This window comes from Passer montanus, unplaced genomic scaffold, assembly GCF_014805655.1.
Source record: "Passer montanus isolate IOZ18808 unplaced genomic scaffold, ASM1480565v1 scaffold11, whole genome shotgun sequence".
Classification (NCBI taxonomy): Eukaryota; Metazoa; Chordata; class Aves; order Passeriformes; family Passeridae; genus Passer; species Passer montanus.
Window position 1 is genome coordinate 17,370,793 of NW_024357613.1, and position 14,434 is coordinate 17,385,226.

The 14,434-nt window shown below is 37.7% G+C and overlaps 1 protein-coding gene across 19 annotated transcripts in view; it reads right to left on the bottom strand.

The window, feature by feature from the left end:
* Positions 1-14,434, bottom strand: part of RIMS1 (regulating synaptic membrane exocytosis 1) — a 308,204-nt gene that overhangs the window by 53,609 nt on the left and 240,161 nt on the right. For 12 of the 19 annotated variants that reach the window (XM_039728989.1, XM_039728984.1, XM_039729033.1 and 9 more), the window contains one exon: positions 7,444-7,610. The exons of the other annotated variants lie outside the window; for them this stretch is intronic. In XM_039728989.1, coding sequence (XP_039584923.1) covers positions 7,444-7,610 — 167 coding nt within the window. The remainder of the gene's footprint in view (positions 1-7,443; positions 7,611-14,434) is intronic. 19 annotated transcript variants of the gene reach the window in all.

Here is a 14,434-nt window from a genome sequence, read left to right on the forward strand (position 1 = left end):
TGACATGATATTGCCACATCACTGTGTGCAGCTGTGGAGATTTGTAGGATCTAGCTCTTCATCTATTGCTAACATATTCATATATTGCTATTCATATATTGCTAACACTTACTTCTAAGCAAGAGACCTTCTAAGCAAGCTGCCAGAGCACTGTGATCATGGTTACCTGATGCACACAGCTAGGCATGCAGGAGGCATGCAAGGGATTGGGTTTCTTTAAACCTGCTTGGCAGTGCCACAGCACATACAGCACACAAGGTGATCTATATGCCTTCTACTGGGACACCCTGAAGGCTCTCAGAGTCCAAGAAAGAGGAATCACCTTGACCCCAAGTACATGATGTCTCCTTTGCCAGACAAGGATGTGGGCTGATAACACCTTGAATAATTAAAATAGTATTTATTTTTATACAGAATACCAGTAATGACAGCTATAAACTCTAGGAATTTTACCTAGCATACACAAACAGATCCCTCTCATTCTAGGCTGCAGAACTGCACATTCCACTGCAAATTTATATAGCTCAATCCTTTCTTTATATAACGTGAACTTACACTGGTTTGTTAAGAAATATGGAATCAAACTTAGGCAGGGTACAAAATATTTGTTATACTCCACACATTTTCAGGATCTTCTCCCAGGTTTAGATAATGAGTGTGGCATAGTGAATATCCTCCACAAAGCCAGTTTGAAATTACTTGTGAATTTGTTTCTATTTTCCAGGAGATTTACTTTTATTGATGAATAAGCTTTAGTGTTCTGTTGTTGCCTCCACTAATTCTGTTTGCAATATTTATATCAATAATTAAAAGATTTTACATTTCATTTTTTTTCATGAATAAAGTATCTTAACTCTACCCTTAGTCACTGTAGCACAAATTCAATATAAAGATTTTAATTACTTTTGTAATTAAAATGAAATGAATGTGTTTCTTTATTTCAACACAGACCTCAGACTCATTAAATGCATGAAAAACCTTGGTGTGTTGTTTTCCTTCACTGTTATGACATGAAGTAAAACTTTGCTCAGCTGGCTCTGTGCTGCACTTTAGTGAATCAGTGTGCTGAAAAGGGTAGCTGCAGACCTGGTCTAAAGAGAGGGTGGGAGAAGGAGTGAACAACTGCACTGCACCAGTCACATCACATACATTTATGATGTAACAAGCAGCATGATTGGGAGTCCTGAGAAGAGGTCCGAAGACCCTTCAGACTCTTTCCAGCCCCTCATCACTATAAAGTGTATCAAACTAGCTCCAATGTACTACGTGGGAGGATGGAAAACCAATGGGAGAAAATCTATCTCCAATTCAGAGAGTGATCAGTTAAATAATCTTGAGAGATCTGCAGCTCAATGCTTCTGTTTGTCCTCAGTGAGATGGCAAACCTCCAGTCACTTCACCTGGCTCCAAACTAAAGACACTGAGCATTTTGTGCAAGAGAACAGCATAATAAGTAGCATGAAATGAAAATCTGAAAAAGAGTCACAGAACAGGTGAGGCTGGAGGACCCTTTTGGGGATTGCAAGGTCAGACTCTCCTGCATACTGCAGGTGTGATAAGAGCAGGTTGCTCAGGGTCACATCTGCTTGGGGTTTGGATATCCCCAGATACTGGGACTGTGCAAAATCTCTCTACCACCTGCTCCAGTGTTTAATAAATTTTTGCAGAGAAAGGTTTTTCTTGTGTTTTAGTGCAATTTGCCTTTTTCAGTTCGTGCTCATCCTCTCACTGAGAAGAGTCTGGCCTTTTTTCTCCAGTCCCTCTCTGCAGGCATTTGTGCACATTGATAAGACCTCCCTTGAGACTTCTCTACTGCAGGGTGGACACTCAGCTCTCTTGGCCTCTCCTTGTATGACAGACACTCCAACCCCTTCACCATCTTGACGGCCCCTCTGGGACATGCTCCATGTCCCTTGTATCGGGGAGCCAGCACTGGACTTAGAACTGCAGAGGTGTCTCACTAGAGCTACTCATCTCTACTGAGTGGGAAGGATCAGGTTCCTCAGCTTGCTGGCAACACTCTTCCTAATGCAGCCCAGGATGGTGCTGGTCTTCTTTAATGCAAGGAAGCATTGTTGACTCAGGTTCATCTCAGCATCCACAAGGGTTTTTCCTGAAAAGCTGCTTTCCAGCTGCAAAGCTGTGCTCTAGCTGTGCATCCCCAGTGTGCAATGGCACGTGGGGTTACTGCTCCCCAGGAACAGGATTTTCCATTTCCTTTGTTGAACCTAATGAGGTTTTCTCCATCGTTGAGGTCCTTCTGAATACTGTCACATCCCCCTATTATATTAACAATTCCTATCAGTTTTCTGTTGTCTGTAAACCTGCTGAGGATGCATTCCACTCCATCATTCCAAACACTAATGAAGATGTTAAACAGTACTGCCTTAATATTGACCCCAAGCATACACCACAAACTATTTGCCTCCAGGTGGACTTTGTGTCACAGATCACAATCCCCTGAGCCTGGTATTCAGCCAGTTTCCAATCTGCCTCACTTCTTACTTACCTAGGCTGTACTTCCTTAGTTTGGCTATCAGGGTATTTTAGAAAAGTGTATTGAACTTAGCAGAGACAAGATAGAGAACATCTGATATTCTTCTCTCACCCATCAAGCTAGCCAACTAATGAAACAAGGCCATCAGGCTGGTCAGGCTTGATTTGCCCTTTGTAATTTCATGCTGACTATCCACAATCACGCCCTTGTTCTACACATATGTTGGAAATAGTTTCCAGAATTATTTGTTCCATCACATACCCAGAGGTGGAGCTAACGCTGACAGGCCTAAAGCTTCCAAGATCCCTTTCCCTTTTTGAAGATAGTAGTGATGATTTTTCTTCCAGTCTTCAAGAACATCCCCTGGGTGCCATGTTACAAAGATTATTGACTGGCTTTGCAATGCCATCAGTCAAAACCAGCTCATTTAGTATTCATGGGTACACCTCATCACATGTCAATAAGTTTTACATGTCCAGTTTATTTAAATGTTCCTTGATCTGATCATTCTCTGCTGAGTCCTTGCTCCAGACTTTCCCTTTGGTCATCAGTGTACTACAGAAACCTCCTGGATTACTTGTGCCCTACTGCACTGCTCAACCAGCAGATACCAGGATGATTTACGTTCTCCATGAAAACCAGAACTTGTAACTGGAAGAAAGCTTCATCTAATTCTTCCTGATGAAGAAGTCCACAGCAGACACCCACAATATCATGACATTGGTGGGACCTCTAATCCTGACCTATAAACTCTCAGCTGGTTCATCACCCATCTCTAGGCAGAGCTCCCTTCATATTCTTCTCTCTTACAGAAATGGCTTGCTATCTTGCCCTGTGCTTCCATGGTTTGCAGCACTCCAGTGATATGAGCTATCCCACCACTTCTCTATAATCATGATGAGACCATAGCCCTGCAGCTGCACAACAAACCTCTAATTCCTTTTGCTTGTTCCCCATGCTTTAGAGCACAGGCCATCCCAGAAAAAGTATGAGAGCCTTCCCTAAATGCTCTTCTCACAACCACATCCTTATTCATGTGCATAACTCTGGGTGGCTCCTCCCTGCCCTGTTTTGTTGTTTATGAGGTCCTGGCTGTCTCCATCTCTGCACCCATTGCCTATCAACCCATCAACCACTTCCTCATTTCATCATAATCATAATTTCTCTATTCCATCATTCCTGTTTTAAAGCTCAAGTGTACTGGAGTCAAGTGTCAGTGTACTGAAAGAACAACTGCTACACAGAAGTTGTATATTCTGTTCTGGAAATCAGGGAAGAAAATGTTTGTCAGGTAGAGTCTGACAGTACAAACTTCAGTGACATACAGAGAACACAAATCCCAAAAACCATATACGAGTTTGTGATACAAGCCATTCAGTGGCATGGCATAACATGTGAAATAAATTAGAACTAGTTTAAATCCACTATTACAGCTCATTACATTATCCTCTTTCCTTGATAAGCTCATATAAAATATTTTAATTATACTTAAGCATTCAATTAAAAAAAGCGTGTAAAGACAGATTAAAATTTGGCACAGACATAATGATATTATATCACACATTGATCAAGATAAAAAACATAATTCATAATAAGATGTGGCTTTCAAATTTAAAATTACAGATAACAGTAATATTCCTAATGCAGGGGCAATTTGTTTGAAATTCAGATACAGTGAGGCACATTTACCTTAAAAAAGAGTTATTTAGTCTTTCATAAATTTAGCAGATTTTATTAAATCAGATTTAAGTTAAACACTTTATGGTTGCTTGTTATTCCTCCAAAACAGAAGCCTCTACCTCACCTTTACCATGCAGTACAACTCCCTACTTAACAGCACCAAGAAGTCCGGGTATCTTTGCATAAACAGGCTACAAATGAAAAGTGATGCAATGACAGAATCAGGCATAATTTTTTACTGTGTCAGCAAATGTCCTTTTTTGTCTGATCAAGTTCATATGGTGCTGATTAATTATCATGGGTTCTTACTTCTCAATAATTTGCATTAAACCACATTGAAAACATTTCCTTCACTTCATTTAGGATGTGAGAAATGTTTCAGAGCCATACAAGTGACATCTCCAACACATGCAGGCACAGAGTACTGTGTGACTGTATCACAAATCCATAAAGAGCATGATCAATAAAATCAAATCTCCATAAAGAAGGACTGATAATTTGACTTCATTCATTAAATAAACACCAACTCCATATTCACAAATCTGATTCTGATTAAAACCAGAAGTCCCAGAACTTTTTGTTCACACACCAAAAATTCCTGGTATTTTTTCCTGCATTTCCAACTAGAGAGCAGAGCAGTTAACCAGACTTCCCAGAATGGTAACAAGAAAGATGCTTTGAATATTTTCATATACAGAGTAGCTTATCTATGCAAAGCCATTTCTTATAACACATACCTGAAGATGCTAAACAAATTAGAAAGCAAGAAGCTATTTTATATACTTATATTTAGAATTGCATCAATCACTTCAGGTTACTAATCTGAACCCCAGACTACTCTTCAAGGTAAGGATACTTGTTGAATGACTTAATTTAGTGAAATAGCTAGAACTGAGCTACCTCCTTTGACTTTCTATATGCTTAATAGATTCATCTCTAGAACATATCTGGAGAGCAAAAGTAAGAGCATAGAAAAGGCAGTTCAACAAACTTTGTCCTTAAATATAACATTATGCTCACACAGTTGCCATGGCCACTGGCCTGACACACTTCCAAATGAAGATGATGCTGGATAGGTGATTTCAGAATGACAAAAACAGGTAGACAAAAAGTGCTACCCTTCCTGCTCAGCCATCCCACCCTATCCTATCCCATCCTATTTGATATAAGTTAATTGGGTTCTTTGGAGGCAAAAATAAAATTTGCATTTCAATTACTAATCTAACTTGAACTTAAAACTTCTGATTCCTTGACCTCAAAGAAACTTTAGTAATTGAGAGAAAGAATCATTTTAATCTTAAATGCCAAAAATTAAAGCAACCAATCTAAACAAGTCATCTAGGGTTTCTTTAACAATTAATACTAGAAAAGGATGATTCCCCTGCCTTTGATACCTGTCTAAAGATGCGGTGAACAATCCAAGATAATAGGTGTTTTCTTCCTTTTAATGGAGGCTTAGGGAAGCTAAAAAAATAATTTAATAAAAACCTACTTTTTAGGTGAATTCCACTGCAGATACATAGCTTTTAAGGCTGGAGTTACACAGCATGAATTTCAAGATGAAAAAAATTGTTCCTAAAGCAATCAACCCTTTCCCCAATCTTTCAATTTCTTCCTCATATTTTTACTGAAGGAACTGCATTGTATGTTACTACTACATATTTTGTTCACTATGGAAGTACTACCTGAATTTAGAGAAGATTAAAGCAAGCAACCAAAAAGTGTCTAATTTCTGAGGTATTGATCCTGTGGACAGTATCAGGAAGGAAAGGCATCTGAACTCAAATTACATCTCACTTTACTGGTCTAGAGTGAAGCTGAACTGGAATTCCCACTGCAGACACTTGGCTTTTGTATTAGGTCACCCAATCCTGCACCCAAAGTGCTCTGCTACTCCTTAGAATGGAAGAAGTTGAGGATTTGAGCCCAGGTTTCACCCTTGCCAGGCTCACACAAGGTTACTGGTTCTCCCAGTCCTGATATTTATGATCAGATATTCGGAACTCAAGGAAAATTTCTGATAAAATCTGTTACACATATCCGTGGGAAAAAATCCTATTTTTGTTGAACCTGACACTGTGAGAGGGTCTAGTTGAGAAAAATTCTGTGTCTATGAAATAAGGTTTTTTTGGTATGACAAAAAGTAAGAGTCAAATACTGAAAAGCTAGGCCATGATGAAATGCAGCATTTAAAGACATGAATTGAAATTACTTAAATATATTTATGTTTCCACTGCAGTGTTCTGCTGGATCGTGGATTACTGCAGCTGTCAGGTTATAGCTCCACCAATCTGAAATATGACTTTAAACATGATTGTTACCGCATTCCTTGAAAAGAAAATGAGGTGTATCTAGCTCAAACATAGAGGCCAGTTTCTGAGTTTTCCTAACAACCCCTCGTTTTGCATAAACATACCAAAATCCTGCAGCTGATCTTCTCAGACACTGGATCTGTCTAGAAGTGTTTTGAGTGGCAAATGATGCCTTCCAGACTTATATTAGACAGATTTCCTGGTAGGGATAATTTTTTTTTTTACAGTTCATAATTCTTGTGTTTTACAATACCTAAAGTCAATTTTTTGACAGTTCAGGAACTGGCAAATGTAATCAAAGACTACCAAGCTAATCCTAGAGCCGTTGCAGTTGCTGAGAGTTTTGTCATCAAGTTAAATGAAAACAAAAACCAATGTGTACATCGAAAAAAGCCCTAACCCCAGAATAGAGTAGTATCAAGGATGAAAGATGTATTTCACTATTGATAATGGAAATGAATTAAACTACTTTTGAACAAGAAATATCAAAATTATTACATGAATAATAGTTTAAAATCTAGTAATTTGTCATACACATGAAAACAGCAAAATAAAGGCATGTAGGTAGGGAAAAATATATTGAGGAAAAAAACCCAAGCTTTTATGAAAATCTGCTTAACTAAAAAATCTAGTAATATTTCTGCTGTAATACCTTACTGACATACTGATTACTCTGATTCTTAGCCAACAATGAGAGGACAGCCTGTGTTCAGATTCAAGTGGGATAAATACATTAATCTCTCATCTTCTCATGGGAAGTTTGCTTTCTGTTCAGGATGCACAACTGCAAAAATATTGTCATCTTAGGCCAGTCATGGAAGACAGTTTATATGTGCATAACATTTTTCACAAATTCTCATGTTGTGGTTATCCAGTTTCAAGAATTTCTGGTTGTGTTTTGGCACTCAGTGAAAGAGGGAGTGGGTTGCAATGGAAGCTGCATGGAGAACTCACCTGATCCTGCCCCGAGGGCGCTCGGATTGCTCTGACATAAAACTTGTGCTGCTGAGGCGAGAGGCACTGCTGGTTCGGGAAATGGCTGACACGTCACTGACATCACTGTCTGATGATTTGGCAGAGACGTTATCACAACTTCTGTACTGATCTGTTTGTATATTATACTAGAGATCAAGAAAAGAAAGGGTGAGCAGTCTCATCAAAACAGAAGGCATTCATTGATGCAACACATTACCTAAGTATGACAATTCTCTTTAACTGCTTTTAGATATAACAAAATTGTATGAGATTCAAAGATATGCCTACATTAAATAATGGCTTTATGTCTAGTGCAGAAATGAAATGTTATTTATGGACTAAAGAAAATACTTGGAATAAAATAACACACTGGAAATTAAATAGGCTGTTGGTTCTTCAGCACATTAGAACTACAATAATGAAATATTTATATGAAATATTTATGCAGCAGACAGACATCTCAAGTACATGCATACCATCTATTTGGCTACAGACTATTTTTTAAATTTTTAAAATATTAAAAATATATGCTGTGAAATACCTGCACATAGAACTGCATATGAGCCATTAAATGTAATGCTACATGAAGGTATTAGGGACTGATATCAGTTCCTAAGCTCTATTAAAAAAAACCCAAAATTACATTTTCTATGTCAAAATTTCTCTTTGTAATGTGATACTAGAGGACTAGTTAGGCAGAATGCTAACTCAGTAAATACAGTCTTTTTTTCCAGGCAATTCCCTGATCTAGTTGCTTTCACATCTGCACATTCCTATGAGCTAGAAGGAGGAATATGTGGACAGACATAGAAGATACTTCACTTTTCAAATCAACTGCGACACCATCAGTCAGACAGGTACAAAAGGAAGCTTCAACCCTAGCAACGTCACACTTACCTAAATCTTCACTCACACATATATGAGGACCAAATAGTTTTCAGGCTCACAAAACTAAAACTCACTGTCATTAGAGGAAGGTACTCTTGGCTGGAAAGCAACTAAACCAGTGACATACTTCCCAGGGTATATTATGGGAAAACTATTAACACATAGAGCACTAGGCAGTTTTTGACATGACACTCTAGGGAGTTCATTTTTTAGATCTGTGCTCTGTAAAATTACAAGTAATAAAAATTTATTTGTGAGTAATACACAAATCTGTGAATATACAAACTCCAACTAGGCACTGGATTGCTGGCTGAATCACTCAGCAGATGCCATGACTTAATTTCAAAAACATGGCAAACATAAGCTTGACTTTGTACAGATGAATGTATCAGGTCTCCTTTCCTTAAGCCAGGTTTATCTTCTCTTGCTCCAGTGCCTTTCAGCAGCTATGCTTGTGCACATTCAGAAACCTCTTGGTAAAGCACTGAAGATAAAATGAGGAAGTCAATAGGAGTAGAGAAGGGGAAGAAATAAAGCAATTCTAAGCACCAATTATAAATGCAGACATCTAAAGGACAAATGGAGGTTATATAAATTTAATGTCTCACTGTGTTTTTCAGGTGTGCATAGGAACACTGCTTAGCAGAAACTCTAAGCAGTACCCAGTGAAGGCTTTGCAGTGGCTGAGTAAAAACATCTGCAGGAGACAAGGCTGTGACTTTAAGAAAATGGGTTACAGAAAGGACTCAAGTACCACGATGTTCAAAAATGTTTTCAACTACAGCAGGAATTTATCGGTAGGTTCTCTTTACAAGTGACTTGTGACTTTACTGAGTATAAATGCCCAGTTGGGTGAGACTATGCTGATATGTTTATTCAAATCACCTTTTGTTAATGGCTTGCAGAGTCTGTTAAACAATTTTGCTGATTCTGTCCTTCAGACTGCAAGATAAAATGGTAACTTCAAAATTGAAACACAAAGTATACTAATTCTTATCAGACATCTTTCATAATAAGATATCATGTTTTCCTTCTAAGTCTAAAAAAATATTCAAAGAAAGAATACAAGTTTGAAAACTTTTTACTTAGGCTAGGTATAAACATACAGAGGCTAGAAAACCAAATAGTTAATTCTCTCCATCATAAGTTAAACTGCCCCAAGTCCTGAATCAGACTTGATGTTTTATGCGAAATTCCTAAAGAATTCCTAAAGAATCCTTCCAGCTACTCTAAATGAGACATATAAAAATATGAAAACCATCTGAACACGTGGAATGATCTGGCCTTCCATTAAGCTAAACAGATTTGCAATCTGCAAAATCATCCCATTAGATATTAAATTCCTGTTGATTTCAGTGAAATAAGGATTTCACCCATCCCACATACTGAGATTATATCCACAAATTAGTCCTTTGAAGGTTTCCAAAATTCTTTGTTTAAAATATAACCAAGCAATCTCTCAAATGCATGGGGTTTCTTAGATTTAAGTAACAGACTGTTTCAGAAATACTTCCATGCTTTTTTTTGTATTAGCTGAAGACGATCTGACTTCTTCCCTCTGCCACTATAATGTCCAATTACTTCTCTTCCTCACCAAATAGTCCATATTCTCTTTGTGGCCTTTGGTTTGAGAGTGTACACAGTGAACCTGCAGTGATAGAAGACTTAGGTGGTCCCTGAGCAACCATGACAGGCTGCTGGAGAAGGCAGACTCCCCCACCAGGGAACCACTAAAGCCAGATGCAGTGACTTCTGGAAGCTGTACTGCTGGAAGCACTTCTTCTACTTATTGAGGGAGGTTTTGGCTGCTGGCCTTTGTTCCAAGCCACACCTGAACCTAGCTGTGAGCACTCAACTTATGATTCCACAGGTGGACTGGGTATGTCATGAAAAAGACGCCCCGTTTCACTTGCACTGAATTTGTTCCACCTCTCATGGGGTAGCTAGGTGGGCTGGGGAAGATGGGGAGAGGGGAGAGAGGAAAAGCATCAAGCATGGTTGTACAGCTTACTGGTTAGAATACTGGGAGAGAAGTTAGAAGTCCTGGTTTGTGTATCAGTGGCTTTTTACAGACTCAGCCTCATCAATTTACTGTTCAGTATCAATATGAAACCATTTACTGGTGCAGGTGTGTTCAGCCCTTCAGGGTATCATCCTGTAAGTGTGGGCTATGTAGATACCCTCACTCTGTTTTGCTCTCTATAGTCAAGCAGTCTGAAAAATGGAATTGTTTTGTAGATACCAGACTGGCTTAAAAGACAGTTTTTCATATTTTGGTAAACAGAGAATTTTACAGTGAGACAGGACATAAAGAAAAAACTAAATCCGTTTCTTCTACTTGCCTTGTATTGCAATCACACAGCTACTGCAAAAAAATGTGGAGCATCTCTTCCTGAATGAGATTTTCATGGCAAGGCTGAGCTTTTCCTATCCCTTTATACTGTATGCCAAGGCTGTGATTCCCAAGAAACTGAAAACCTTTCCCTTCACAGAAATAGAGAATAGCATAAAAAGTAGTGATGCTGAAAATTGATGCTGAGTGCTACAGAGTTTACATTTCACTATCACTACTTCTGTATTTAGCTTTTTCTTCTTATACCTGCTGCTTCTAATTAATTCACTGACTTCTACAGGAGGCATACAAGTTGTCCTACTGATTTCCTACCTGCCTCTGATACAATCTGATAATCAGTCATCTCAGCTAACAGATGAACAAAATGAAGGCAATTTTGAAGTTACCCTTTTTTCCCTTCAAATAAAGAGAGAAATAAATAGTACTATTCCACAAAGCAGTGCTCATTAAAATGAGAATATTTTACTGCTGCAATACACCTGAACGTATAATTCGGAAGAAAAATAACATGGGCTAAGATCCTCTTATATGGTAGCTGCAATGAAGTAATGCCTGCAGGTTTCCAACTGGGCTCAAAAATAATATGATAAAGTTCTACTGCAAAGCAAAAAACTGCTGTTCTTTGAAACTGCACATATATTTGCAATAAGTTTCCCTGAGATGTTATATTTAAACATTTCATCATTTTGAAGCTTCAAAATGAAGTATATTTTCATTGCAACCAGTTCTCTTTGAACTCTATATCTTAAAGCTTATGTAACATTTCTTTTCCAAGGTGCACTGTTCATCACATTAGAAGAGTCACTGAAGTTGGCAGCAACTTCAATAGCAATTACTAAAGAGTAGGTCTGTTTTTTAAAACATTAATAACAGCTAGTTTCAAATGCCAAAAATAACTGTGCTTTCCTTGCCTGCATTACAAAAGCAGACATCTATAGACAGCTGGAATGCAGTTCTTCCATTCACTTTACCACCTGTGGAGCTGTTGCTTCTTGCTCACCAGCAAAAGGAGAAGAAAGGGGTATGATGAACTGCAGATGTGTTAACATCAATGGAAAGAGCATAGACACAAACCAAAAGAGTGTACTTCACAAATTATTTTAGAGCTCCTTCATGACTAACAATGCTAGCAATTTTACTGATTATAAGGCACATCTTAGAAGTCATTTAACAGTTCATTATAATTGGATTATCTTTCATATTAGAAAGTATTTCTAATATGGAAGTATTCATATTCCTAGATTTAACTTCCAAAACCATGAAGAATACAAGGGTTCAGAGCTTTGAAAATTAAATGAGTGCGCTGTCCTTTGACTGCAAAAAAAGCCCCAGGTGACTAACCTTGACAGATATATACCTCATTATGTGCTTAAAATGAGGAAATGAAATGAGAAAATAAAATGGGTTTAAAATGAGGTCATTAACATGAGGAAAGGGAAATACAGACCAGATGCACAGATTCATCCAGGGACTACACAAGTCTTGAGATTGCAGCTATCTTTTGAGGCAGTCTGATGAGGAATTTTGTCAGAAAACACTGAATCCTGCACAAAGCACCTTCAGTTTTATGATTGCTCACATGGAGTTGCTCAGAATGCTGCTGGCATTCACAGCCCAGCATTGGCACCTTAGGGTGTTCAGGACTCATCACTGACTCCCACCAGCTTTTGTCTTAGGAGCAGCTCATGCCGTGGTCCAGAGGCAACTAAGCACCAGTGATTCTAAAAACCCTTCCTACAATTGTATCCAACTCCTATGAACACAGCTCAGCTCCCAAACAGGGAACAGTAAAAATGAGCAAGTCAAATTATGAGGAAACTGCAGTGAAGCTCACAGGTCAAATGAATGGAACTCGCTAAATTCTGTGAACTCACTCCAGCACTGGAGTGAGTGACTGTCATCTTAACACGATACATATCAAAGATTTTTTTCTTCAAGGTGGGTGAAGGGGACCAAAAGAAGATGTCACATCTATGTTCAAAAGTATTTTCTATATACACCCTTGATGCCTTATCCAGCATGATGTAAAACTTAACATAATCAGCCTCCTGTCAGCCCAAGTATCCTACCCAGCCCCTCCTTTAGACATCAGCTGTTAACACATAAGAGTTAAGACAGCAACTATTGAGTTAAATCCACAGTGCCACTGAACAAATGCCATGATTACACTTCTATGCTAAATGCTTTTCAATCACATACAGTCTTAAGTCAGTACTGCATCTAAATATAGAGTGATATCCTTTTTAAGTACAGACTACAGTTCTCTAATCAGTAACTCTCTTGAATAAACAGAACTTCCAAAAAAATGTTAAGCCAGAGCAGCTGCAAGCATGGTGTTTATGTTCTATGTGGGGCACATAGAATAAAAACACTTACTGTATTTTGAATTAAAAGGATAATTGAGTTACACTGTAATTCACCTCTGTGCAAATCCAGAATTATGCCATCAAATGTTTTGATTCTTTCAAGCACTGAAACAGCACAAGTATGTGCACACTAGCCACTACAGCCTCACCAATATATAAGAAAGAAGGCAGACATGTTTAAAGCTCTTCTTTAAATGCTTTTGAGAAATCCTCAGAGGTCTAGTGGGTTTGGTTTTTTTTAATTTTTATTATGTTTAGCTTATTAGAAGTTAACTGTTTCACATAAATTATGGAGTCTTTTCACTGCACTGGGAGGAAATAAGGATGTGAGCTCTGTGAAAGTCCCCAAACAGAGTGGAAGAGCCATGAAGGTATACAAATGTTGCAGGGCAGACAAATGGATTTGCCTATTCAAAATCCATTAATAGATGTTAAAAATGGAAACTTGCATAGTGCATATTTGGAAAATCATTGCTTGCTTACTGTAATTAGAAATTTAAGAAATTGAGTGGGTAAAATTCCAAAACTGTAATGCATCAGAAATTGACAGGAAATTGCAAAGGACCAGTTACAATATCTCTGTTTAAAAAAGGCTTGTTTCAATATAAGAGAAAATTTATTTAACTTTCAGGAATTATTTTGTACATGCATAATTAACCATTGCAATTATAATCCAGTCCTATACTGAAGGAAAATTTTTGAATGGTTTAGAAAATTTTGTATATAATAAAACAAGCAGATTTGCAAATGCAAAAATATTGGAAGAATCAAACCCATGTGAGTTGATTGCTCTGAAATGCAGAATGAACTATTTTCTCAATGTTCTAGAATAGTATAATTTCTCTAATAAATATATTTCTTTTTTGGAGCAATGGGAAAACACTGCTATTTAGGAAAGAAATAAGCATTTTGGTTAAAGAGGGAAAAACTCTACTTGCAATGGCTGTTTCTTGAACAGTCAGTTAATACTTACTTTTCACTATTCCAGAATGCCTATTATACCACTTAATATTTTTTATTTTTTAAATTTAAAGTTAATCTTGTTTCTGCAGCTTTCAAAGACTTTTCACAAATTTTGGCAGCAGAAATTGGGTACAGTCTTCAGTTCTGAGAGGTCTCAGTCATCAGCTTTACCACAACAGCTGATATAACACACTACATTTTCACATGTCCAAATCTTCTTAGTTCTTTTATTGACTCTTTCACCATTTTCTCAGGATAGAGAGGACAGTAGCATAAGGTTTGCTTTGGCAGCATTTTTAAAGTGATGACTGTCACCATAAGTGAAATGAAGCAAAATTCTGAATAGAATAATTTCAGTGTTCTTTTGATTCAGTACTCATCATGATTTCTCTTTTGATTT